The sequence below is a fragment of the Anoplopoma fimbria genome, chromosome 23 (assembly GCF_027596085.1).
Source record: "Anoplopoma fimbria isolate UVic2021 breed Golden Eagle Sablefish chromosome 23, Afim_UVic_2022, whole genome shotgun sequence".
Classification (NCBI taxonomy): domain Eukaryota; kingdom Metazoa; phylum Chordata; class Actinopteri; order Perciformes; family Anoplopomatidae; genus Anoplopoma; species Anoplopoma fimbria.
The window spans coordinates 5661711-5688091 of record NC_072471.1 but is presented as its reverse complement, the minus strand read 5'-3'; the positions used below and the strand labels follow the sequence as shown (position 1 = coordinate 5688091).

At 41.1% G+C, this 26381-nt stretch overlaps 1 protein-coding gene across 1 annotated transcript in view; it reads right to left on the bottom strand.

Moving 5' to 3' along the window:
- The window catches only part of LOC129112447 (IQ motif and SEC7 domain-containing protein 3-like), an 86268-nt gene that overhangs the window by 35598 nt on the left and 24289 nt on the right, over positions 1-26381 (bottom strand). Inside the window, 1 exon segment of the mRNA XM_054624551.1 lies at positions 6217-6862. Coding sequence (XP_054480526.1) covers positions 6217-6862 — 646 coding nt within the window.

Here is a 26381-nt window from a genome sequence, read left to right as displayed (position 1 = left end):
CTTGTTCTCTCCCTCAGTTTTTTCTTCAGGAGCTGGTTTCTTGTATCGGGTCGATGTGTACATGAGGACTAACGTATCCCTCCTGCAAACTCAAATGTAATTGAACTAACGGTTACAGCGGCCTCAAAGGGTGTGACTTTCAGCTGCTAATCTCCTTTCGCTTTAGTAGTGGACAAAGTCACCCAACCACCTCCTGATAGGCTGTAATGCCTCGAGGGTTTGCAATTTGTGATAAGTGTTTAGTTCAAGATGCAGCCTCTGCCGTTGGGGGGGGGACGGAATCACATACAAAGCTTTTTAGAAAAGTGGAATGACACTGAAAATCCATCTTATCTACTCCATTTACATTTCACTGCAGAGCCTCTGTGAGCAAAGTGAGACGTAGTGAGAATATTAAGGTGGTTTCTGAATTGGACGCTCTAATGTATCTGCTGATGGCGACTTCTCATTTGCTGTCGTCTCGTGGAGACTGGTCGCACTCAGCCTGAATATTCATCACTTTTTAATCAGGATTGTTCTGTGACTGTTCTTTGTGCACTCTATAAATGACAAGGTTAGCCTGGCTCCAAAATCAACCTTGTGTAGGTTTGTTTATTTTTTTTAAAGACAGGCACAGAGGTAATATGATCTCATTACTCAGAAAGGTGTCCCTCATCAAAACTAATTCTGCAAAGAGTTCCACTGCAGAGGTGCCCTTGGTAGTGCGAAAGGGCCGTCAGCGTGGCTGCGTTTGATTAAATGTGGCAGGCGAGCTTGTTTGTTTTGCCTTCTGCGCAAGCAGGTTAGGGGATGATGAATAAAGCATTTGGGTCGTGTTGCTTTCTTTCTTTCAGAGTGTGTAGCTGATACACTTTGCCACTCAAGCTGGGTCATGATAAATGGAGAGGAAAAAGACAGACTGGCATGGAATCATGTCCACTTTTTTTTACTAAGATTGTGTTAGGACTAGAGATGTGCTGTGTACTTCAGATTTAACTCCTTTGTTGGAGGTATTTTTACCATCAGAATGTTTCACCAATTTCTATTACTGTTTAGCTCGGTTTTTGGTCTCTACCAACTCCTAAAGGAAATATCTGACACTTTAGCTGCTGCTGTTCACCAGCCAGTCACTAACTGTGTCTGTCTGCCGTCTGGGGCTGAGCAGGTAATGTGGTACTGTGGGATTAAAGAGCTTTTTTGCTGAAAACAGCTCCAACTGTAAAAAAAAAAAAAAAAAAAAAAAAAAAGTTGCGGGTCAACAGCTAATCAGTGAGCTGAAACAATAAGGGCACGGTCACACATGCTTGTAGGCGTCGATATTCACGGTGAAGGTGGGATGGCCTTAGTCCACCATTCACAATACTTTGCTATGTGTTGACGCTGCGACTTAGCCGGTTCAAAGGTCACCAAAGTTAAACTCCAGGTGATGCGAAGATGTCATTTTTGCGCCTTAAAGCTCCATAAAGCCGAGGGGAGCTGCAGATTTGGGTGATAATCCTCTGAAGGTTCATTGCCTCTCACTCTATACATTGTTTTTCACGTTGTCATAGGGGCGTGGTCATACAATAATCATGGCATGAAAATGTGCATGCGCATCCCTAGCTGCCACTTTACCAATGTACAGAGAAATACATGTAAAAAAGGACAAGACAGAGAAATGTTAAAAAAGATGGATGATCAGAGCACTAACGAAACAAGAAAACAAGTGCATTGATGGGAAGGTAAGAAGATATAGAAAGAGGTGATGAGACGGATGGCCGCGCCGAGAGTGGCACAGCTGAAAATCCCCCCCATTAGCCGACTGTCAGTTCTACCCCTGATCTCTTCACTAAGCGCTGATGGAGAGAGATTATTATTCCGGAGACACAGTGCTTTGAGAGCACAGTGATGGCACTGCTCTGTTCCCCCAAGGTCTAAATCGATTTTGACGGGCAGATCAGCACCATGCTGACCTCATGTTCCCCTTTGAACAAGGGGGAAAAAGGTGGAAAACAAACCAGTGCAAAGTGGTGCTTCACTGCAGTGTGCAATTCTACAGATACATAGAAATGGCAAGATAGTACTGAGTGGAAAAGGTGTAATTCTTAAATAAAGGATGAATAAAGGAGATGGTACATGAAAATATTTAAAATCAAGGAGACAAAAAGGAGCAAATCTCTAAAAATTGTGAAGTCAAATAGGCTACACATCCACAAAAAGGGGGGGTTTAATATAAGTAAAGATATTTAAGTTTATGCTCACATTGAAATAGAAACGTGAGCTCAAATGTCATCAGATAGTGATGGTGGATATCGTGGCTTGAAATATGGGACTTTTTCTGTCTCTGTATACAATATTAATACCCAGAGGCTCTGGGAAAGGAATGTGCTTTAGTCTGGAAATGTTTGCGCTTTAAATGAAAATGTGTCTCAAAACAAAGAGTCATTCAAAAGTACAATACAAAGCATGATTTTTTAATGATTTCAAGGAGCAGATTTAGTCATGTGCCAAGATTTTCCGTGTTCAAGCATTGTGAGATTACATGTCATGTAGAATACTAATTATTTATAATACTAGCTTGTGGTGAAACAGTTTGGTTGTTTGTCACTGAGGCAAACAGAAACAAATTACTACCAATTGAAAGGAGTTACTCAACATTTTGGGAAAAATGCTTATTTACTCTTTATACATGTTAGATGAGAAGAGTTGTATTGATCTTCTCATCTAACGCTCAGCCAGAGAGCTCATAAGTGTAGTTCCCAAAATGTCACACTATTCATTTAAAATAGTCCAGTGGGAAAAATGCACTGCATTTCCTTTTTTAGCAATAATCTATTAGTCTCTGACTAAAAGGCTGAATTGCGTAAGTAAAACAGCCGATTGTCAGATCTCACATGCTGCAGAAATAAGGGGGGTGAAATGCAAAGCCACGATTATTAGCTTTCATGCACACTGTCCTACAGCTCAGAAACATCTGCATGATTAATGAGATGATTATATAACAGCAAAACTGGGACACAACTAATGCTGACTGTATTACAAGATGAGGATGACAATACGAGACTTGATGTGATCAGAGGATGGTGATCCGTTAAGCTGAGACATCCTTGACCAAAGTCAGTGAGTGAAAAAGGTCAGTAGTTACTGACAGACTAATTCTGACGCAGAAAAAAAATGCAGTCTCATTAGCGCAGCAAAACAATATGAAATGATACTGCAGCAACCTATTGAATATTTTCAACACATTTGCCAATCCATGCCTTTTTGCATGAGCAGTTTTAAGACAAGCTGCTAAACATATTGATCTAGCCCTTGTTTGATATTTCTTGTCTTCATGTCGCTTGCACATTAACGAGTTCCATTAAGTTAAAATGTTTCCGCTGTTGAATCTTTCACTTTATGGAGATAAATGCCTTTTGATTCATGGGTACCTACATTTCTCAAGCAGAGATTAGCAGCAATTACAGAGCAAGAAAAGTCATTTAAAGTCAGGTCTGATCACCAACACTTCATCATCCCCGAAACAAAAAGGCTTCGCAGTTTGCAAAGATTGAACCTGCACCTCTTTCTTTACAAGAACCTCTCAGTTTGATGAACAACTTTGGAATAAATTTGTCTGTGCTATACAAACAAGGACCAGTGAAGTGTTCCTAAGGCTTTGGCTCAGGAGTTTTAATAGACTCAGAGCAGATGACAACACAGATAGTCAGAGAAACACTGAAAAATTATTTTAAAGTAATTCAGATTTTTGTATTGTAAGAACACTTTCTTTTTGTGGAGATTTTACTTTGTTTTTAGTAAAGACTAACCAGCGTTGAACTGGTGGTTTTAGTGGGTTTATGGACTTAAAATGGACGTATAATTTAAGCAGTGTTTGAGCTTTGCTGGGATTTAACAAGCTCGCCTACCTCCAACTTGTTTTCTTTCCTCATCATGCAGCCTTTTTGTGTAACTGATTTATTTTTATTATTTAGCATACTGAAGATTGCATTCAACGTTCACGAATGAGATCAAAGAGTACATTGACTTGAGTTGTTTTCCTATTAATCCTAAAGCTGTAAAAATATGTATTATATAATTGTAACTCCCCCAGCTGAGTGTTGTTGCCTTTTCTTCTCTAAACAATAACCTTTGTGCCTTAGTTGTTTATTGTAATGCACAATTTTGTACTTGATCAATAAAATTAAGAATATAACTTACACAAATGCATTTAAATTTAATGAACAAAACTACCCAAGGCAGGGAAATTTACATGTAAATTCCCCAGCGTTCTACTGTAAGGCATAATTTGAAATTCAATTAGGTTCTAAATTTAAACCAGCTTTAAACAAACACATAAAAGTTGAACTAGTGACTTTATCACGAGGTTCCTCCCCCGCAATCAAGGTATCGCCCCCAGATGCAATTGCCCTGACATTGACCTGCAGATGCACCAACAACTGTACAGGCAGAAAATCGATCTAGCTGATCGCATATCTCCAGTATTGTTGACGGTGAGATAGTGGGAGAGATGTTAGATTAAAGGGGTGATAATGGAGGTGAGAGGGAGACACAGGTAAGGAGCTGAGGTTAAAAGAACCTTTAGTATTGAACAGAAGCGATGAGTGAGGAATGGACTGAATGAAAATGGAGCTGACTTGCAACCATCCAAACTACCATTCAATCCATCAAATGAATTGTTTAATTTATTGCTTCAGCAATGGATTTTAGCAAACATCACCATAATGACATTTTAACATTGTAAAACAAAAACATGCATGATGTGCATTTGTGATATTAACCCTGCAACTAAGAGAAATCTCCATTGTTGATGAAAAGATTTCCCAAAGCTTATGTCGATTTCTTGAATATCCTAACCAAAAGTACACCATCCAAAGATGATCAATTTAAATGTTATAAAAACAGAGGAAAGCTGCCAATCCAAACAATCGAGAAGCTGGAATCTGCAAAACCTTGGCTTTTCTGCTGGAAAGTGACTCCAATAATGTAGCATTGAACTTGCCTACTTCTGTCTAACCACACACTTTCCTTCGTAATGCAAACATTCTGTTAAAACTTGCAGGTGTCAAGTCCAGACCAAGACAACCCTGATGACATCATTATGACATCATGAGGGTTATTTCTTCAAACTTTGAAAAGCTTTCTTTCAGAGCCACATGGACATTGTACAACTTGTTTTTCAAGGTTGTGACAATAAAACCTAACTTCATGTGCAAAATTGAAATATTAAATGATTATGAAAATGATTAGCTCTAATAAAATGATTATGAAAATGAAGATCTGAGTTGCAGAAAACTGATCAGAAGCACACACGGAGCCCCACTAGTTTGCCCCACAACTCTGCTGCCTTACCTGGTTGTAGATCCATGGACTGGAGAATGTTGGTTGGATGGATGATCATGAAAACGAATGGCAAATGTTTGATGGTTCTTGGAATGGAGATGATTATATAATGATTTCCATGCCCCCTGATGAACAGCGTGATAAGAACACAAAAATGAGAACATGGAAATGCATGTTTAAATACAGTCACAGTTCATAGACATTTCGGTTTCAGACAAAATCAGTATAACTGGCTGCAACAAGATGAGAACAGATAACGGTCACATGCTTGTATTCTTCATGGAAACGGGGGCTTTTCATCATCCAGAGGATCTCATAGAGCAGCAGAGGAAAAAGACAAACAAAAAGGCTTTCCATTCATGCAGATACAAACGCAATTTGTTTGCACATTGTCTTTATTTTACCCTGATGTGTGTACGTGTACGTATGGATCCTTTGCAAAGAAATACAGTGTATAAAACTTAATGTACATGAGTTGCTCCACTTCCACTTAATTAAACCACAGCAGTAAAATACTGTCATATAAATGTCCATAGTACTTCCAGAAGACATACACTCACAATCCAAATTTGGTGAAAGACGAAACCATGTGACAGTGATGATGAAATGATGACATGACAATGATGGTTCATGATAATGAAGAAAAGGAAGCTCTTCTTTAGTTGATACAGTTTGGGAAGTCTAAAAGGGCCGATAGGGATCAATGCCACAAACAACCCAAAAAATAAAAAATCTCATCAAACACCAGCTTCTCTCCCAAAACACCAGTTTCCTCTTCAGACAGGAACATCACAAACATGTCAGACCACAAGACGTACAATACACACAAGCCAAGTTACTGTACCTGCCACCCCCCACCCCCACCCCCACCCAAACCACACACCAACCCTCCCCCATCCCCCAACACAACCCTACCTGCTTATTTTTCAGGTCAAGCGAGAGCTCATAGTCGGAGGTGGTGGAGTGTGAGCCGGCCCCGTTGCGCTGCACCCTCAAGGGCGACGCCGTGTGATGCAGGCTGGCTCTCCTCCCTGCCCCACCTCCTTTTGCTCCTCCCCCTTCCTCCTCCTCCTCTTCTTCCTGTACTGCTTCACCCTCGCGCCGCTTGGCCTGTGCCTCCTCTCCCTCCTGCTTTCTCTTTGCCTCCACGACTTCTTCCAGCGTTTCCTTCTCTTGCTCCACAACCATCTGCTCCTCTCCGCAAGGTGAAGGGGCTTCGGGGGCTTCCGGTGCCGCCTCCTCAATTGGAACCTCGACTTGGGGCTGAGGTTGAGGTTGAGGCTGAGGCTGAAGCTGAGGCTGAGGCTGAGGCAGAGGATCGGGGTCCGGTGCAGGCTGGGGTTTAGTTTCAGGTTCCGGTTGAGGTTTGGTTTCGGGCTGGGGCTGTGGTTGAGTCTGTGGTTGGGGCTCGCTCTGAGGCTGTGGCGGTTGAACCTGTGGTTGAGTCTCTTGCTGCTGTTGCTCGGGCTGAGGTTGTGGTTGTGACTCGACCTCACTCTGCAGTTCCCCCTCTCCTCCCTTCCCTTCCTCCCCAATAGACGAGTCTGGAGAAAGGTCATCGCTGCAGAAAGGAGGAGAAAATGCAGAGTGAGGTTGCTGCTGCATCCGTGGTGAGCTCTGACCTCTTCTCCAGGCTGCCTGGGTTAGTGGTAAGACGTTGACCTTTTTTTTTTTTTTTGCATGAATCTCACTCAATCTGCTACCAATTGTGTGCAGGGCCAGGTCTTCTGTCTACCTGCTCTGTTCTGTCTGCTTTTCTTGTCCGTCTAGACACTGACAGACAATGCAACAATGACGTAAAAATGTACAGCACACAACAGCTGACAAAACCACAGTGTACAAAAGTGAAAAAAGGATCAAGAGCGATTATTTATTTCAGAACAATCTTCAGAAGAGAAAATGTGAAAAAAACAAGAAAGCTGACAGCCAAAAGTGACACACACCCAACACACACACACACACACACACACACACACACACACACACACACACACACACACACACACACACACACACACACACACACACACACACACACACACACACACACACACACACACAGGGGGGACAGTCATGCAGCTATTACAAATGTGTCTACGCTTTAAAGACTACATGTGTGAATTGTTGCATGTATGAGTGTTAGTGTGGGAGGTGGATTTGTATGGTGTAATTAAACAAGAACATAAAACACAATAGGGAAGGAGGGAATCTGTGTTTCTGCATTTTGGTTTAATATGTTTTTTAAGACCCCTTTTTTCTTTTTCTTTCTTATAGAAGGCCCTTTTGTTCTTTGTTGCAGATTTAGTATAAACATATAAATGTTAGCCCCAGTTTACTTCCTATTGGTCTCTGTCTTTGTGTTTCTGGGTTGCCTCGAGTTGTATCGCTCCAATTGGTCTCTGACTTGCTGTAATGTTGTTTTCTATGTGGATGATGTCATACATGCATTGTATGACAAATACGTTTGACTCTGCGGTGCAGGCTTTTCTGTCAACGCTGGTTTTATAAGCAGGGACACATTAGAGCAAAATTATCTGTCAACCAAAAGACGCATCCATAATAGGCTTGTTTAACAGCAGCCATTGTGACATGTCATTGAAAGGTGTAATTATGGCCCAGTGGCATTTAGGTGGGTCAGTCCACAGTATTGTGCATCCTGGATCAATGGATTAGCTATGACACACTAAATACTACTGCACCATAATTAATTTGATCAATTACACCTGTATTTACTCTGAAATGTCATGTCAAAATGGCAACTGTGGAAAAAAAAGGCCTGTGCAATAGAAAGGATACCAAAACATTAAAAAGCTCTAGTGCCTCGTGTCTTTGTAAAATTACATAAGATATGAATTGGTCTTAAGTATGATTTTGATAAGGCAAGCCTTGTTTGAAAGCTGGATTATACCAACTGTATTGAAATTCATCCCCTGGGCATCGTGAATGTTTGTACAAAATGTCATGGCAATCCATCTAACAGTTGTTGAGATATTTCAGATTGGACAGAAGTGTTGGGACGACTGACCGACATTGCCATGACTGTAGCCAATGCTGCTAGAATAACATATGCACAAATAAATCAACATCCGTCTTATTGGATATGGTGTTAAAACTGGAGTCAGTGAGCACAAAATCAGGACACTCAGTCTGCCATATGCAGAGTGCTGCAGTACAACATCGGCATGACTCTCCCCAGACGGGGAGGAGGCTTCAGAGAAAATACATTTTTTTTGTCCAAACAGAAATCTGTGTATTTGCAGAAGTTGTCGAGACAAGGAAATAGAGTTGACAGGTGAAGAAATATAACCTCTACATACCCCTCCCTAATGTATATGTGTATTTATGGCTAAAATTTGCTGTGTGTTTTGTGTGTACGCAGCCTTAAATCTTAAATATGACTCAAACAGATTTGTGTGCATCAAAATCCCGTCTCCTTCCTCTCCCTGCACAGGAGGCTCACTTCTCATCTTCATCACACATAAGTTGAGGAGAAAGTATCTTTAGCAGGGATATGGCTGGGTCTGCAACTTCTAAAATAGAGCTTGTACGAGTAATGAATAATGAATGGAGAAATAAAGTCAGACACTCAACTTTCGAGTTTTTTACTTTTGCAAAAAATAGATCTGCCTGGAAAAATAAAGGACTCCTTTTTTAGGAGAGTTGTTCTGTTGCCTACCTACCGTCTCTGCTCACAATGCTTTTGCTCATTGTTGTGAGAGTAAAGGTTGCTATTTGCATTTTGCGGCAGTGCTTGTTCTGGTGGGAGATAATCTGACAACCAACAGGCCACGTGCGGCTGGATTTAAAAAAAAGTTACACGCCCTATGGATAAGTGTTCAAGGGGATTATCTGTGAGGGCACACAGCAGAAAAAAATGGCCACTATAAAATGACTGATAACATAATATATGCATATGTGTGTATTTATGTAAAGCATAGAATCATTGTCAACAACTCCAACGACGGCTTCACTTTCCTCCAACCTCTAAGTCTGTCACACTCTTTCGCATATCAACTCTTCTCATCCTCTTTCGTTTCATCCATTTTGTCAAGCTCCCTGTCATCCTCTCTGTCCAACCGTCCCTCTTACACACACACACACACACACACACACACACACACACACACACACACACACACACACACACACACACACACACACACACACACACACACACACACACACACACCAGCACACACACACAAGCACACACACTGCCAGTCTGTCCTCCTCCAGGTTAGGAGATTGAGCAGTTCCAGGTGTCAACGTGACTGACGAGGCGGAGACAAGCCCTGGATGCTGCCTTTCTCTCTCCTCTCATCTTTCCATATGCCAGCATTTGAAGACGGATGAGCCAGCGCAGCGTTGTCAATGCATTCTGTCCAGAATATAATTACAGTGCTTCCCTTATGTCTTCTGCTCTCTCTGCCATGATTGCTAACAAGCTGTTGCTGTAGTCTGATGTGAGTTCAGGTCTGTGTGCTGTTCACTTGTGTTGTTTGTTAAGTCTGCAACATTGTACGATACAACATTGATTTGAATCAGGGTGCATGAGAGTATAGGCTTCATTCTGCTTCTGGCTGCACACAATTTCCATATGTGCAGCCTTTGCAACTGTGTGGCATTTTGCAGCATTGCAGGGATGTAGTTATTATGCTGAGTAAATGTGAATATAGTGTGTTCAGACATGCAGTTTTTAATGTGCATTCTATTTATGCGTGTTCATACGCACACGTCCTTTGTTCAGTGGTGGAAGTAATGTTTAAAGCACCAATACAACGATGTAGGTGCAAATACTCAATTGCATGTACAAGTTCTGCATTAAGTTAAAAGAATACCTGCATAATGCACCAAAAGTAAAAGTAATCAAATGATCCCTGTGATTGCTATATTATAAGATGATTAAGTTATCAGGTCTTCAATGCAGATGCATCAATGTTACAGCAGAAATTCACAAAGCTGGAGCTTTAATTGCATTAAATCAACACGTTGTCCATGCTCTCTCGAAAGACATGAAGAAGCATTTGCTGATCTGACTGTCTCCCGTCTAAAAGTCCTGTGTTTTGTTGAACCATACATCCACACCGACCTCCTCCCTGTAATGACTGTCGCTCTCCAACAGCCTCCTGACTTCCATCTTTGCGCCTGTCAAAATGACTTCCGCCTCTAGTGGATTACCTGCTGAAACTACTGATCCGACGTTTTTCTTCTTGAGAGGACATTCACCTTTAAATACAGTTTGGTAGTTTAGTCCGGTTGTTCCCGACCTAGAAGTCGTGCCCCTCCAAACAGTCACAAACAAATGAGCATATTACCCAAAATGTCTAACTAATCCGTTTAATATGGATGGGAATAATGAAATGAACCACGATTTACATTTAGAAGGGCACATAAATATATTTAATGTGTTCAATAACTAGGGTGAGTAGTTCCACTGGGAGAGAGGGTAAAATACTGACAGTATTGCGACCCAGTGCTGACTACAGCCACTGAGCGTTGTTGCACCGAGTGTTAGGGCCATGACATCTGACAGGGAGACCATTATCTTAATGCAGCAGGTCCACTGATTAAATCCTCAGTCTGAACTCAGTCGCTGTGGACTGCTTCGACTTTCATTAACCTTGATCGTGCAGCTTTTGCCGCGTCATCATTGTAGAGGTGTGCCGCAGCAGAGCTGTGCCGTGTGACTAGTAGGGTTCAAAGGGTCTTTCCTCTGGCCGGCTGCAGCCAGAGGGTCGCTGAAGAGGGCATCATGTGTGAAAAAACCACATCAGCAGAAATTCTAACAAATGAGATCCCTGAAGAAGCTGCTTGCTGCTATGCTTTCTTAGTCAAGAAAGTAGTTTTCTTTTAATCTATATATATATATATATATTCTCATACTGCTCATAGAGAATTAATCAGTTCATCAGGCAGAACACAAGGACTGGAGAGCAGAAAATTCTGCATAACTAAGCATATTTCTTTCTTCTTATGAATGCAGAGGGTAACGTAAGGAGCAAATGTGCTGCATACATCAACCAAGTGTATTTGAAATTCATCAAAGTCTCTGCAAGCAGTAAAAACATGACGTAGTCCCACATGCAGAACTGAGAATTCAGACTGACTGAACTGTGTGGTCAAAGTCTGATTACGTGTAAAAATGTTGCATTATTCTCCTTAACAGTGAACAAATATCTGAGTCTGAGAGGGAAGAAAGTCAAAAGTAAAAGAAAGAAACACACAGATACCACTGCCAAAGTTCTGAAAGAAGTTCTGTTTCTGCACCACATTAAGACTGCAAATCATTTTCAGCTGAAAAAAACATGATCTATTAAAATGCACACTGTTGGCGCCAAATTAGAATAAAAAAACGACTTGTCTCCAATCAGAAGGTCAAGTAGAGTCATTATTTTTGCAATTAGCATAAAGAGTGCATAACCTAATATCCCACTTATCTTTATTAATGGCCTAACCCCTTGTTAACCTCCATGTGAACACATTTATTTTGTGATTGCTTGCGCATGCATGTTGGTTTAAATGTCCGGAGGGCGCGGAGTCTTCTGTACGCTTACCTTTTGAATGTATTGCCTCTACCATCATTGCATAACCTCGTCTACGGCATCTGTAACTCTGACAGAGGCAATATCCCGTCTACAGCTCTTTATCATATCAAGGTAGCAAGCAAATGTTTTTTTCTGTCAGGCACTGTTTCCTCCATCTTACGGATCATAGTTTTTCTAAGTAATGATTTTACGGAGAGATGGAGACTCTGCAGTTGATATTCCCTCCGCTAGGTAACCAGCTACAAGCTTGTTCATTTTTCTAGGAGTGACAGCCTGTTTCGGAGCTGTAGCACCGGCATCGTTCTCTTCCATGATGCGTCTCGCTGCCAACCGGTGCTTATTCAATTTGGAAGCAGAGTTCTTTGCTCATACACCAGGCACAATTTGCATTTCACTGTGATGTTCTTGGATGTAATGGATTGCTTATTTGAAAATGTAACTTCATAACTGATTTTACTCATTTTAATCTGACTACTCCTATTTGGCTATTCCCCCAACACTGGGTATGGCTGTGTGGATATGAATTATGAGGAGATGAGGCAGAGCGTGAGGGTGACAGAGGTACATAATCAAAGCTCTGACTCAGGAAATGCAGGAGTGAAAGCCTGATCTCACCAAATAATATTTATGTACAAAAGAAAAGGAAATCAGTTTTCTAGTTATGGGAGTACATAGTTGGTTAAATCGATTGTCTTTTTCGGCTCTAGCGACTTATAAAGACTGAGAAAATAACTCCTGTGATCATCAGCCACAGACGTGGGCGTTTATAGAGGGGGGGTTTAAAGGAAAAACAACACGCTGCATTATGGGAATTGCAGGATCTACCATCTTTTAAGCTTGACCCTTTAGGTCAGGATATCTTAAACTCTGCTGCATCAACAATTCGAAATTTGTCGCACAAGTACTCCAACTTAATGTCAGTGTAATTATACATCTACAAATATCCCTTTACGTTATAAGAAGGCACACAAAAAGGTGGCATACATCATAGTGCCACTCAGTCTCCTAGAAGTCATTTGAATATAACTAAATTGCAACTATTAGGTTTGGAAGCAAACACAGATTTTTCAAATAACATAGTGAGTAAATGCTGTTAATTAATTGTCTTTTTAGGCACTAGCATCACTTGGTTAGGTTGGACAGATCATACTCTGGTTTACTACTGGAAAGGTCCGCAGTGACTTGACATATGATGTGGTTATTGAAATTTAACTGAGATCACAGTCTTTTCAGAACCTTAACCATAGACAGGAGTTTGGTTGCGAACCTCAAAATCTGGTGTCAAAGTTCAATGCTTTGTATAACCCAACATTTAAAAAGTATGATACACGAGGACAGAGCCTTGAGAGAGAGTAAAGGCCTGAAATATAAAATCAAATTCATCCTACTATGCCTCCTTTTATAAACAGATGAAAATCCACATCTTGTCTTTGAGTCCCTGTTTTGCAAGGTCAAACGGAAACATACATCTGCTATCCACACACATCTGCTGCACTCTTGCTCCCATAAGAAAACCCATCATGTTTCAAAGCAGACCGCAAAGTCCAAAAAGGACTTAGTAAGCACATATGCAGCACATTCTTGGCCACGTTGTCTGAAGAAGCTTTTGTGTGGAATGGCTTACAAATATAGCCATGACATGTTTAAATCATTAGATAGACACTGGATGAGTCACATGGTTAACAGTCTCTGTGCTTTACTTTTTTTTCCCCCGAGGACAAGAAGTCAATCTGCACGTGTGTGTGACATAAATCATGCTAGGGGAAAGGTCATTTTGGAACAACCATAAAATTGATCCATCTATCTAGAATGGCACTGATCAGATCAGATAAAAAATGGAAAATTGTATAAGATGAAATAAACTATTAAAAACTGTAAGAATGGGGGGATAAAGTGCTGTTGAATAGTTAAATAGAAATAAAATATGCATGAAGTTACTATGCTCCTATACCAAGCATGGTATATATGTATATATATATTACTCTACTCTGTGAAATTCACCTTGAGCCGACATGCAGTGATGCATGCTAGGTGAGATCCTCTTTGTGCTCTCTGCCCGACTCGTGTGATCAATCCTGCAGTGATGGATTGGTTATGGAGATGCCAATCAATAGTGCACTCACTTGAGTGGGACGACACAGCTCATAAATAGCACTGTTTAGCAAAAAAGAGGCAAAGTTTCGGGAAGAAACCTGGCGTAAAAGAGAGGCAATATGTTTAAATGTAATCCATATAGTCTAGGCACTGGGAGTTGACTGAAAAGGACTGGGATCAATGTTGACCAGTTTATGTTCCTAAAAAGCAAAGAATCAGCCTTCAGCTCTTTTTAAATTCCATACAGTCATTCTTTTATGGCAGGGCCAGTGATCAGTATCACAGGGTGAGCAGTTTGAGGTGAGAATACAAAACAGCACACGGCACACTCAGTGTCTTTCCTCCTGCTGTAAAGGGCTAGGCTCGTATTTATCATGTTGAATTTTAAGACTGAACGAGGATAGTCACCCTCAAGGATTTAAGAACAAACTGCTTGCACACACTGTACGCAATACACACAGACCATTTTTAACCACAGGCATTTCCATGCAATGTCAATGTAACATCTTTCCAGCAACAACAGAGCACAGGGTATAAAAAAAAACAGGTTGGGCTTGTGAAAATATGCAAGACAGGATTTCAAATTGAATCTCTTCAAAAGCCCCGGGATGTGGATAAAATGGAGGGAGAGATAAAAAGAGGAAGAGTGAGCGAGACGGCGGCGGTGGAAATTGCATCGTAGATTTATGGTTGACGTAGTGCAAGTACACAGATATATACACAGCCCTGTACTCAGGGTCAGGACTTCAAGGAAGGAAAATGACAGGCATTCAGCACTCAATGTCCACGAATGTCATTCTTAAATCTGTTTGGATATCACCCCTATCTGCTAAAAGAGACACGCTTCCATACTATTTTTCTACTTTTGGAGACATGCTTAAATTACCTTCATTTGAATGGTTGTTTTTTCCTCAAAGATGGCATAAAGTTATAGATTTTTCAAGTCACAAGTAACTCTCAAGTCCCAATTTATTATGCCTCAAATTTGTAGGAAATTTCAGTGAAATCCATCCTATAGTTTTGGACATTTTTTACTCAAAACCACACATCATCCTGTCATGGTGGCACTAGAGGAAAAGTAGGTGGAACACTTAAGTCACGAGGATACATGAATTTATGTACAAAATGTGATCATAATGCATCCAAAAGTTGTTATTTCCATCTGGACCAAAATGTTGGACCGTGCAGAGTCGTCAGATTCATAAATAAAGAAGTCATGGGACCCAAATTTTCTGTGGTATGACCAAAATATGGTTTACACACTGCTCCACAATGAAACAAATTTGTTAGAAGTTTTCTTATAAACTCAGAAAACACATGTCTGGGCACTTCCTGCTGAGGTAGACCTTAAAATGCCATGTACAGTGTGTCCAGAACATAAAGCCTGCTTTAGATTCTCATTGTCTAATGTCTTCATCACATGCTTCTTATTCACATCTTGTTACAAATGTGAATCACAAAGCTATTTTTATTCCTCGTGGCAAAAGCGGCTTTTTATGGGCGCCGAACAGAGAAGCATTAAAGAAAAGGACGTGTTCCAAGAACAACAATGCCTGGAGAAAGGATTCAGCTGCTGCTTTGCCTCGTTGTGAGTGGAACAAACAATTGAGGCGTCCCCTCACCCTGATGATTTCACAAGCTAATTGCCTATTATGTGCCCATCAGGGGGAAATAACTGTTTTTTTCCCTTATTTGGCTCACTTTCTTTTTCACATATCTGAAAATATCCTCAGGCAGTTTACCAATGCACGAGTGTCTTGTTTGAATTTGCCTTTTTCTAAGCAACACAGTTCAATACTTCAAGGACCACATGACAGAGGCTCTTTGATGCTAAATCACAGGAGCTTGGAAAATACTGGAGATGGCTCATAAATATCTGATGTTTTTCTTTAGTATACCAAATATATTAAACAAATCTACTGTGCACACTATTGATTCGACTGTTTACAACTTGCTGATATATAGTTATTGGCTCGAAAGTAGGAGAAACTCACTCACCGTAATAAAATGGATTAAGGACACTTTCAGTGAGTCTGAAGTGATACAAAATCATGAGTGTCAGATGATTCAGCTAGTACATTATTTTATTCATTGTAATTCACCGCACAGTGGTTAGGATGAAAGTGCAGGTTGTCACCCCAGTTAAATGTTGGTTGCGTTCTCAGCAATTGAGACTTGAAAGTGAAACAAAAGAGTTGAAAAAGCCACGGCTGTTTAGATCTCTTAGATAAGAGTTAGGGGAAGAAAATAATTATTTGAAATCAAGTTGTCAAGAGCTTTAAAGAATGAATACACATTGCCAACATGTTGTAGTATGGCCTACATGCACATTTTGAGAAAGAAATGGAAGAAGAGAAGGAGCAGTAAGATGAAACAGTTCTAGGAAGATTAAATTAAATCAGAATGTGAATTCCCACAAAAGTCTTGTACGGCGTTATAAATCATCTATGGTGTCCTGTTCACGTGTCCCACAGTCCATTTTCAGTAACTCCATTTCTGTCACAATCAACTCCCACCACAAGACCAAAGATAGAACTCTAAACTAGAATGACTTGACTTCAGTACTTTATACTTCCTACTCATGCGCTTATTGAATAAGAGAAGAAGAGCCACCCACAGCAGCCACCATGATCTTAAGTCTCCAGGGAGCTTTATATGTGTGTGGGCGAGCACGCACAGATAGATATTACACTTTCAAATGTAATGACATTTTGTCTTGTAATTAGCAAGTTTATTCTGATTAAGGTGTTTATGTAAGCCATTGAGCCCTCAGTAATATTAGTGTAATTAAAGGCTCAACCCAAAATGTATTTCAGGTTTAAAAGCTGGATGTTAAAAAAAAGTGTTTCATGAATTTTTGCTTGGTAAATATGCCACCATTATTATTTGAAACTATACCACGCGCGAACAGAAAGCTTCACAGGTAACATTAGTTAATGGTGGAGGGGCTTAGCAAACCAAATCAGTGAACGCCGTTTCAAATAAAAAGGAAAAAAGACCAGTAACATGGCAGTGATGAAAACGCCACCATCAACAGATAAACAGTGAACAAAGAAGAAGAATCTAGGATGGACAAGGAGATGAATTGGGTTCATTACATGGCCTGGTTGACAGAAAATAAATACCCATAGACTGTTGCCTCCAAATGTCAGAAAGAGTTCTCAGACCATCGAAGGGAATCAGAGGCAGCCACTGACATGGAGATAACCCCAGACTTTCATTACATCCAGGACGAGAGAGGAAATGAGCGGTCAAATTTACGTTTGGGAGTTGGAAGTGATTTAAGAATATTCGTGGACTCACTGTGGTATGATTGGACGGTGACAGGATGAACCAGTCTCAGCAGCATAAAAGACAGATTCTCAAATGGAAGAGAAAGGCTCACTGTCATGGAAAATGGAAATGAGACTGCTCAGTGTGGTGGTGGTGGCGGCAAAAGATGAAATATTAACAGAGAACAAGATGCTGCGAGTGAGAGATTCTCCGGGTGTTGAGGAATGAAGACTGATGCATGCAGGATAAAGATGAGTTCTGAGAGGACGAATCCATCAATACAGCACTGAAACTGATTGTCTGAGAGATTATATCCAAAACAAACAGGCGAGAGACAAGTGGAGGGAATGGAAATACACCATATCTCCAAAATGATTTAGCTAGAAATGATGAAAGGCGGTCTGAGATATGGAAATGGAAGATCAACTGAAAGATACGGTTTCTTGCACATTAGAAGAGACAACTGGTGAAAAATGCTGTAAAAGTAAGACACAGGCAAGGAAGAAATGTACAATTTGTCTCTAAGCAAATATCCTGACTAAGCTCGAGGTTATCCCATTCCCTTTTTTTCTGAAATACTTGATAGATACTGCTAGGGAAACCATTACAATGCTCCGTAGCTGAGGGAAACGGCAAAGTCGGGTGATCATTTTCTGTGCGTTTCTCACTTCGAGAAAATATTTTCTCTTTACAAAGTGGTCATTTGACACACTTTTTATTATAAAAAATATTGATTTGTGCATTCAATCAACAAGGGTAAGTGTCTTGATTGCAATTCTCTATTTCTCTGTTTGGAGGTGGATTTGTTGTCCTGCACAGTCATCTATTGGATATACGGCAGTCATTTTTTCGTAGTGTAGTGGCTGCTGACAATACATTTCTCCTGCAGATAACTCTTGCTTTCTTGCTATATATATATGGATACAGAAAAAAATGAGAGTTTGAGATGTTTGTGTGAATTGAATTACAATACTACACATAACAAACGCTATAATGTGATATTCATAGCAAAATCTGATACAGTTCAAGCCATCTTTACTGCAGTATTGTGATGTAATGCGCACAGAAAACATCAATCCACTTCCTGCACCTTGAGCAACCTAGAAAACCTGCTGATGATCACACACACACACACACACACACACACACACACACACACACACACACACACACACACACACACACACACACACACACACACACACACACACACACACACTGCATTCCTTAGCCCCAAGCCCGAACTTAAACCGAATCAAAGTCTGAACCCTTCCAAAATGTCCTCACTTGGAAGGTCTGAAACTCAAATGGGTCCTCACAATGATAGATGTACAAGTACACGCACACACACTCACACTTCTCTGTCGGTAAAGGAAGTATATATCTAACACTGTCAGCATGAAAATAACCCTGTACATACAGAATGATCTGTTTGATCCGTGTTTGAAAAAAAAGACGCTACAAGACGGCATATTTGGCATCTGATAAAGCACTTTATTACACCACAGTAGGCCTTGACACGCAAACACACACACACACACACACACACACACACACACACACACACACACACACACACACACACACACACACACACACACACACACACACACACACACACACACACACACACACACACACACACACACACATACACAGACTCAGCACAGCATAGCTGGATACCTAATGCAGCCAAACACAGCAGGGCTTGTCAAACAATAATACTGGGGGATCATGAGACAAACAGGCACACATATAAATACAAGTTATAACACAGACAAGACTGTCTCTACTTACAAATACAGTAACATAGCAATAGCCTGGAACATCATAGATTATCGTTAGTCACCAGAAGCAAAACTAAAAAGAGATTAAAGTGAGCTAATTATTAAACTATGTCAACAGAATATTCAATAAGCCATTTTTTTCCAAGTTTGTACAGCTGTTGATCCTTAAATACTGCATTATCTACTGCTAAGAGACCAGATGTAAACCCTGGTCACTAATATCATTATGACCGCTAATCCTTTTTTTTCACTTTGCTATAACAACTTCTCACTACTTCCTGCTTTGGCACGCAGGTCATTCAAAACAACAAACAACTAATGTTGTCAATTTTTCAGGAGAAGACGTCTCCAGATTATGTGCAGACTTAGAGTGTGAAGCTATTTATTTCCCTTCCTAAAGGGTTTATTTGTCACCAGCTACAAAAGAAAAAATCACGAGAGGAGGTTGTTTATTGTGACGACGGAGCCGAGGCAGGAGAGGCATGGTCTGTCACCGGGCTCTTTATTATCTGTCACTGTTCTCACACACACATGCACACGCTCATATACTCCAAATCAGTCTCCCCTCATCGGTGAAATTGCTTTCAAGGGAAGGGCAACAAAAATAATGTTTCACTGTGCTCATTCTATGGAGAGAAAAAAACTAAATAAAGTTAAGCCAGGAAGTGACCAGCGTTGTGTTTTCCATTGACTCTCCACTAGAAAGTGGTGAGATGCTATCCCATCACCCAGCCGATAAGAGCGGCAAAGAATTCAATTACATCTCAGTGAAATGTGAAAGGTTTTTCTTCCAGAGTGAGAGCCCGTCCACGCCTGTGTGGACCTTTACGTTTAATCTTTTCACTGATTTTGGGGGTGATGTGGGCCGTTCGGGAGCGGACCAGTATGGTTGGCAATGTCAAAGCGGGTCTATCTCAAAATGGGCTTAGTGGGCTACTGTGGAAGCAAACTAATGGTGCGTTTTATGGTTACCAAATGGGGTGAAAGAGTGGAACCAAAAAGAGAAGCACACTTGGTCTGCAACATAAGTCTGACGTCACCAACACTGTCCTTTTAAATTACAAGGTCAAATCTAAGAAGCTGTACTTTGAATGAGTGTGAGTCATTAACACAGTTTTCAGCTTCTTTTTCTTTGTTTTATGTTCAAGGTCTTGTAATTGATCTTCATCTTGAAAGCTTCTGCGTGGTTCTGTTCAAGATAAAAGTGGAATTATATATATTTTTCGATCTGGCCCCGCCGGGTCTGTTTTAACAAGTAACTCATTCTGACCACCCATCACCTCTTCAAAACAAGCCCCGAACTGACAGGGAATGACACAGCCTGACATACACACTGCAAAGATGACTCACACACACAGTTGAAGTCATGGTAACGGGCTGCACACTGTGCACAAAAGCATGACAGAGTAAAAAGGGTTGCTCTCTGAAACATTTCCTTTCATCAGCGTTCAGTCGCCTGAAGATGGGGTCTTCATTTTAGCAGATATGTAAGATAGTCCTTCTCATAAACATGTCCTCCTCATTTCTAATACTGAACACAAATATTTGAGAAAAGATATTATACTTAAGGATGTATTTTTACCAGATGGAATCAAGCATCTACATCATTAAATTTCCCTCCACAATCTTAACCTCAACTATGCTCCTTCACTCCCACGCACTGGCCTCTTCGTCATTCCTCGTCTCTCATTAGAGTCAGCGAGGCGACAGCAGCGTCAGGTCGCCCTGTCAGCAGTTTTTCCGTGTCCTCCTCCACATCCTCCTCTCCACTCATTACCTTGTTGATCTACCGTCGTGAGGCTGTCAGGGAGCTGTCAGGACAAGGACTCCACCCGGTGATGTAAGCTGAACGTGACAGTGTCACCCACGCCGGGGACACCTAATGTTCCTTTACAGGGAACAGTAGGGAACAACTTGTACCCGTTAGATCGCTACCTGGTTCAGCGTGTTCGTGACTGGGAGGCGAGGCCGGCGTGCAAGATACACGCAACACATTTCCCTATTTCTTCTCTGTTAGTACCTGTCCCTGTTTGTGAATCTCTCACTCTCTCATGCTCCTCCTTATTTATTTATATGTTGCTCTTGCTTGTGGCGTGGATTAAGTGAGACACACAGGGATGATCTGGCAACAACAGCGAACCCAGATGTTCAATGTGGCACCTAGCAGCGCAAAGGAAGTACACAATCATGGTTGTGTTTTTAGAGGAGCTCTGATATTCAGCCATAGCTGGAAATTTGTTATGAACAATCTGTATTTTTTATTTATTTATACAATTTAGCATTAGCTCATTAATAAGATTAATAGGTTAAGTGTTTCTATGGATCAGATCCTTAATTATGATTCAATATGTAGCTGACACATTGAAATAACAGCTTGTCTTCTGAATTTGACAACCTTTGTTTCTCCCTAGCTTCTTGATTGAAATACTGAGCAAACACTCGTAGGTGTTACAGAGTGAAACCCACAAAGCAGAGAAGCACACACTCATAAAAAAACGTTATGATAACGATTGATTCATCATTTAGATCGTACTTTTGCTTAGTAAACAGATACCAGAGTCAGATCCATTAGCACAGATCTGACACATTCCTCAGGAAATTCAGAAAAATTGTCACAGATGACAGTAAAATTAAAGAGTGGAGCAGCAATAGCAGCTACTGATAGAGTTTACTCAAGCCATGTTTTATTTTCAGGGACATGAAACATTTTAGTAAAAAATCAATCCTCCCTCCAAAATAAAAAAAAGATCACAGCACTTCAGCATAAAGTGGTTCACACATGATAAAGATGTGCATAATTTGTATTTTAAAGGTCAAGCCAGAGCCTCACATTTCCACGCTCTTAGTACCTCTTCTGTTTCCTCTCAAGCACAGCAGAATGAAACAGATTGTTAATTCTTCCCTCCGTTTGAACCCGCTAGAGATTTACAGCTCACACTCTGCCCTCTCCACTACCTCCTGAGCTTATGTTGTAGGGCAGCTGAGGGCACCATATGGGGGCATTGGGATCTAGTTTTCTCTCCACAAATGAGGCGCGCTGTAACACACTGGCCCCCAGCTGACATGACGTTGACTATGCGGATGAAAGTGATGGTCATCGGGTTCAAATTATCAAACTGCGGTCATTGGCTTCTTAACAGTGACTAGGTGGAAGGACAGAGGATGAAAATACAGGCTGACGGCCAAAAGCAGAAAGGTCAGGACAAAATGTGCAGCCAGCATGTGGACAGACGGATGTCTCTTACTGTCAGGACTTATGTTTCTCATTAGCACCCCCTGCTGTCCAGAGGAGAGTTACATTTGTTGAGCTGCAGGCAATATAGACGGAGGTTACAACCGAGCACAAAGAGCTGGAACACAAACACACTCCCAGGACATTATGCTCTTTTTTTTCTTGGCTGACCCTCTCTCGCTTGCATACACACATGGGGGACAATTTATCGTAGCACGGTCAGGAAGGAGTTGGGCTATTGACTGGCCTGCAGAATGGGAGCATGGGTATTCTGAGACCCCTGAGATGATGGAGACTAATAACATGGAAGGCTATTAAAGAGGGCTGGAGAAAGGAAACTGTGGAGGGGAAAGGCAGATCATTTATACTACCATGACACATTGTGTGCACGTATTTGTGTGTGCGTGTTGGTGTCTGTGTGTGTTAGGGAATGAGTGGTATAGCGAGGAAGAGAAGGATGCTTATTGTAGGTCAAGAGCCTATATACACTGTGCTTGAAATATTTATTATCTGAAATCACGCAAGATGGTTGTAGCCAGGACATTCATCTGAGACGCTGATAAATCAAAAGATCTGTATTCAGGCTGAGAACAAAGAGAGCCATAATCAGAATAGAACTTCAGCTCGTAATGCGTCATTCTTACGTTAGGGAAAAACATGTGCATTTAGCAGTCGCTCTGCTAGCACAGAATGGTTATGAGTTGCTGCATAGTACGTCTTCCTGTGACACATATTATGGCAGTAGCTGTGCCTCCAGGGACGAGGGAGTCGGTCCCAATGCCCAAATCCATTGTTGAACGTGGTGCAGCAAGGGATAAAAAAATGATCAGAAATCCCTCAAAAAGAGTCTGAAGAACTGCATGCATTAGGCATTTCATGTTTTTTTTTTATTATTATTATTCACTGCCTGTCTCTGCAGAAAATCAAAATGTGCTGTATTTATGGTTCCGTCATTTCTTCCTGCAGCATATTTCAGTTGGTATTCTGGTAGTTGTCGTGCCTCCAGGGACCAGTGACTCAGTAAAATGACCAAATCCGTTGTTGAACATGGTGCAGTGTTGGATGTAAATGGTAAGAAATCCCAAACAGTCGGATAAACTGCGTATGTTAGGCATCTCATGTAATTTTTCATTCCCTGCCTCTGCAGTAAATCAAGGAAACTAGGATGGATAAGTATCTCTTCATGTAACACTTACAATGTACTTATTGTCTATAGTCTGTGATCCCTCTGTTTTACGTTGCCACACCATTGTTTATTGTTTTAATTTCGACTATTATGTTTTATTTATATGTTTTATGTCCTTTTGCTTAATTTTTATTGCTGTATTGATAGTGCTATTGTTCTTATTGTTTTATGATTATCACTTTCCCGATTCTCCCTGTAAAGCACCTTGTAAACCTTGTATTGGAAAAGTGCTATGTAAATAAAGTTTATCATTATTATTATTATTAGTAGTAGTAGTAGTAATATATTATCTGGTTTTATTCAAATATTTTAAATTCCTTTCAAACCACAGTTTGTTACACAGACTTTCTGACAAACCTCCAACCATGGTTGAGTAGCACTCCTCATTGCTAGCAAACTCACTTTAAAATTGGCGCATTGCCCCTGTAAAAATCATATTATACTACATTGCTATCAACAGCTTTCATTCTGCCTTTAAAAGCAGTATGTGTGCATCAAAGAAGATCTAAGTACCAAGCGCTGACATTTATACAGAGGCTGAAACTTAAAAGACTGCTGATTCTGAGACACAAAAGAGACGCTGCAGCAAAGTCATCAAAATGTTGTGCTTTTATTAAATCTCCTCTGTAATAAAACCCTCCGCTCGCTTCACAATGCTGAGATAAGCTGCAGAGCGGAGAGAGAAGAGGAGGAGAAGCTCTCAGATCTGAACGTTTGACGCTCGCCGCTGTACCGCTGTTCTGCTAAAGAGAGGGCTGACGTGACACTGCAGGAATGCGGCAGAGCAACGAATAAAGTAGGTGGTCTTCTTTCTGTCTAATCAAGGCCTACGTGCATCAAAAAACAGTGAATGACGTCTATGATCATGAGTCTGGGCATGAGCTGATTTGGTATCAGGGTTTTGTGGTAAAAGTCTTGCATAAATCACGCCTTAGGGTGAAAATAAATTAGTCAGAGCATCAATTTAATTTGAAATTACTCCAAGCACTCTCACTCTTTAAAATCTGCTTTCATTCATTCACAATGCCGCTGAGTGCTGATTTCAATTTTCGGGTGAATTTAGGCTACTCAAACCCCAGAGGATGTGTTTAAAAAAGGAATAAGCTAGATCAAAAAAAACAACAGCTGAATGGATGGGCCCCTGAGGAGAATGACACATGAGTGCTTCTCTGATTGGCCAAGAGACAAAACCTTTTGAGCCAATAGGAAAATGACAAGAGAAAAACAGGGAAATAAAACAAGAGGCTAACTGGTGGCACTTATTCGCCAAAAATAAGGACAAATACAAATTCAACCATGTGCACATACACTCAGACAACAAACAGTCTCTGGACGCTGTGTCATATCTCTCTGCTGTGCCCTCTGTTCCCATGACAACGGAACAGCAAGCCGACAAGGTCACTTTCCACAGCTGAGGCGGCGTGCGACGCAGAGAGAGAGACACAGGCAGAGGGAGATGAGGACGATTATTAAATCACGGGGTGAAGAGGTGAGAAGATTTTTGGCGAACTGTGATTGAGGATACAACGCGGGTGAAATTTAATTTGCGGAAGGCCCAGGTGAGACTAATGCTGGGAGTCTGCTGGTGAGAGGACAAAAGCAGGTCTTAAAGCACTTTAAGGGCAGCTCTGTGCAGTCTGAGTGTTTGTACGTATGTGTGTGTGTGTGTGTGTGTGTGTGTGTGTGTGTGTGTGTGTGTGTGTGTGTGTGTGTGTGTGTGTGTGTGTGTGTGTGTGTGTGTGTGTGTGTGTGTGTGTGTGTGTGTGGTTGAACGCCGCACATCTCAAAGGCAAGTGCTGAAAAAAAAAACCTTCAGGCACACTTTCCCAACATGCCCCTGAACGTCCTCCAACCCACCAGATCAATCATTCTATCATCTCCTCAAGCTGTCTCAATGCATCATGGTTCCTGTAGTTGTAGTAGAGGTTAGAGCCTCTTTTTGTCCCTGTTGCTACCCACTGTGACGAAGCATTTCCAGCTGTGTCCTTCATTTGGCAGAAAGCGCGACTCTACTAATTATTGCAGTTTATTATTAATTCCAATGATTAATTAGAGAAAAGAGGTGACTTGACAAGACGACGCAGCTGTCAACTTGTCACGACCAGAGGTGAATTCATTTCCTGCACAAACGCCATCTTTCTCCCCACTGTGATATCTCAAGGTGTCAGCTTCATCTTAAACACTCAAGGCATAGGACATTTGCTTCCTGTATGACCAAGGACGTTTTGGAGGTGTAGATGAAAATGAACACAAGCCTCCTAAATCTGATCTGGCAACAACCCCAATGTGTTGTCCTTCTTTTTATGCTTCACTAAAGACATATGCTTCACCAGATGCAGTGTTTAATCCCGCCTTTCCTATACTTAAGCATTATTTATAGCCTATCATAAAAGACAAGGTTGTAAACTTTAATTAAACGGAGGGCTAAAAAGTGCAGATCACCACAATTTTACTCTGCTAAAATCTAAATGAACCCACAAATCATACTTTAATGGGAATGGTTTGACAATAGTCACGTGTTCATTAAGATTCCCCTAACCCAAAAAAAGTAGAGGTGGTTCATGAACTTGATAACTAACTTCCTCTCTGACAAGGTAAAAAAAATCATTAGTGCAGATTGTGTGAGCTAATTAGCATAGCATACCTCATTAGGGCGTCGGTGTGCATATGTGTGTGCAAGTCGTTTGTCAGGAGCACAGCAGGAGGACTAATTTAAAAGAGGTTTTAGATGGTGAGCAAGATGTCAGTCTTTTGTGTGCACACGGTGAGCTGGTGGGGGAAAGCAGTCGGTTTGGCAGCTGAATCGCCGACAGGCTCAAGTATCAAGCCAAGAATATGCGCTGCCACCTGCCAAAGGCTGACTGGTCCGTCTATATTTAACTCTGTGACCAAAAGAGTGAGTGTTTACTATCCTATCAGCTCCATCATTAAGTGTATGACTCAGCCATGAAGGGAAATTGTTA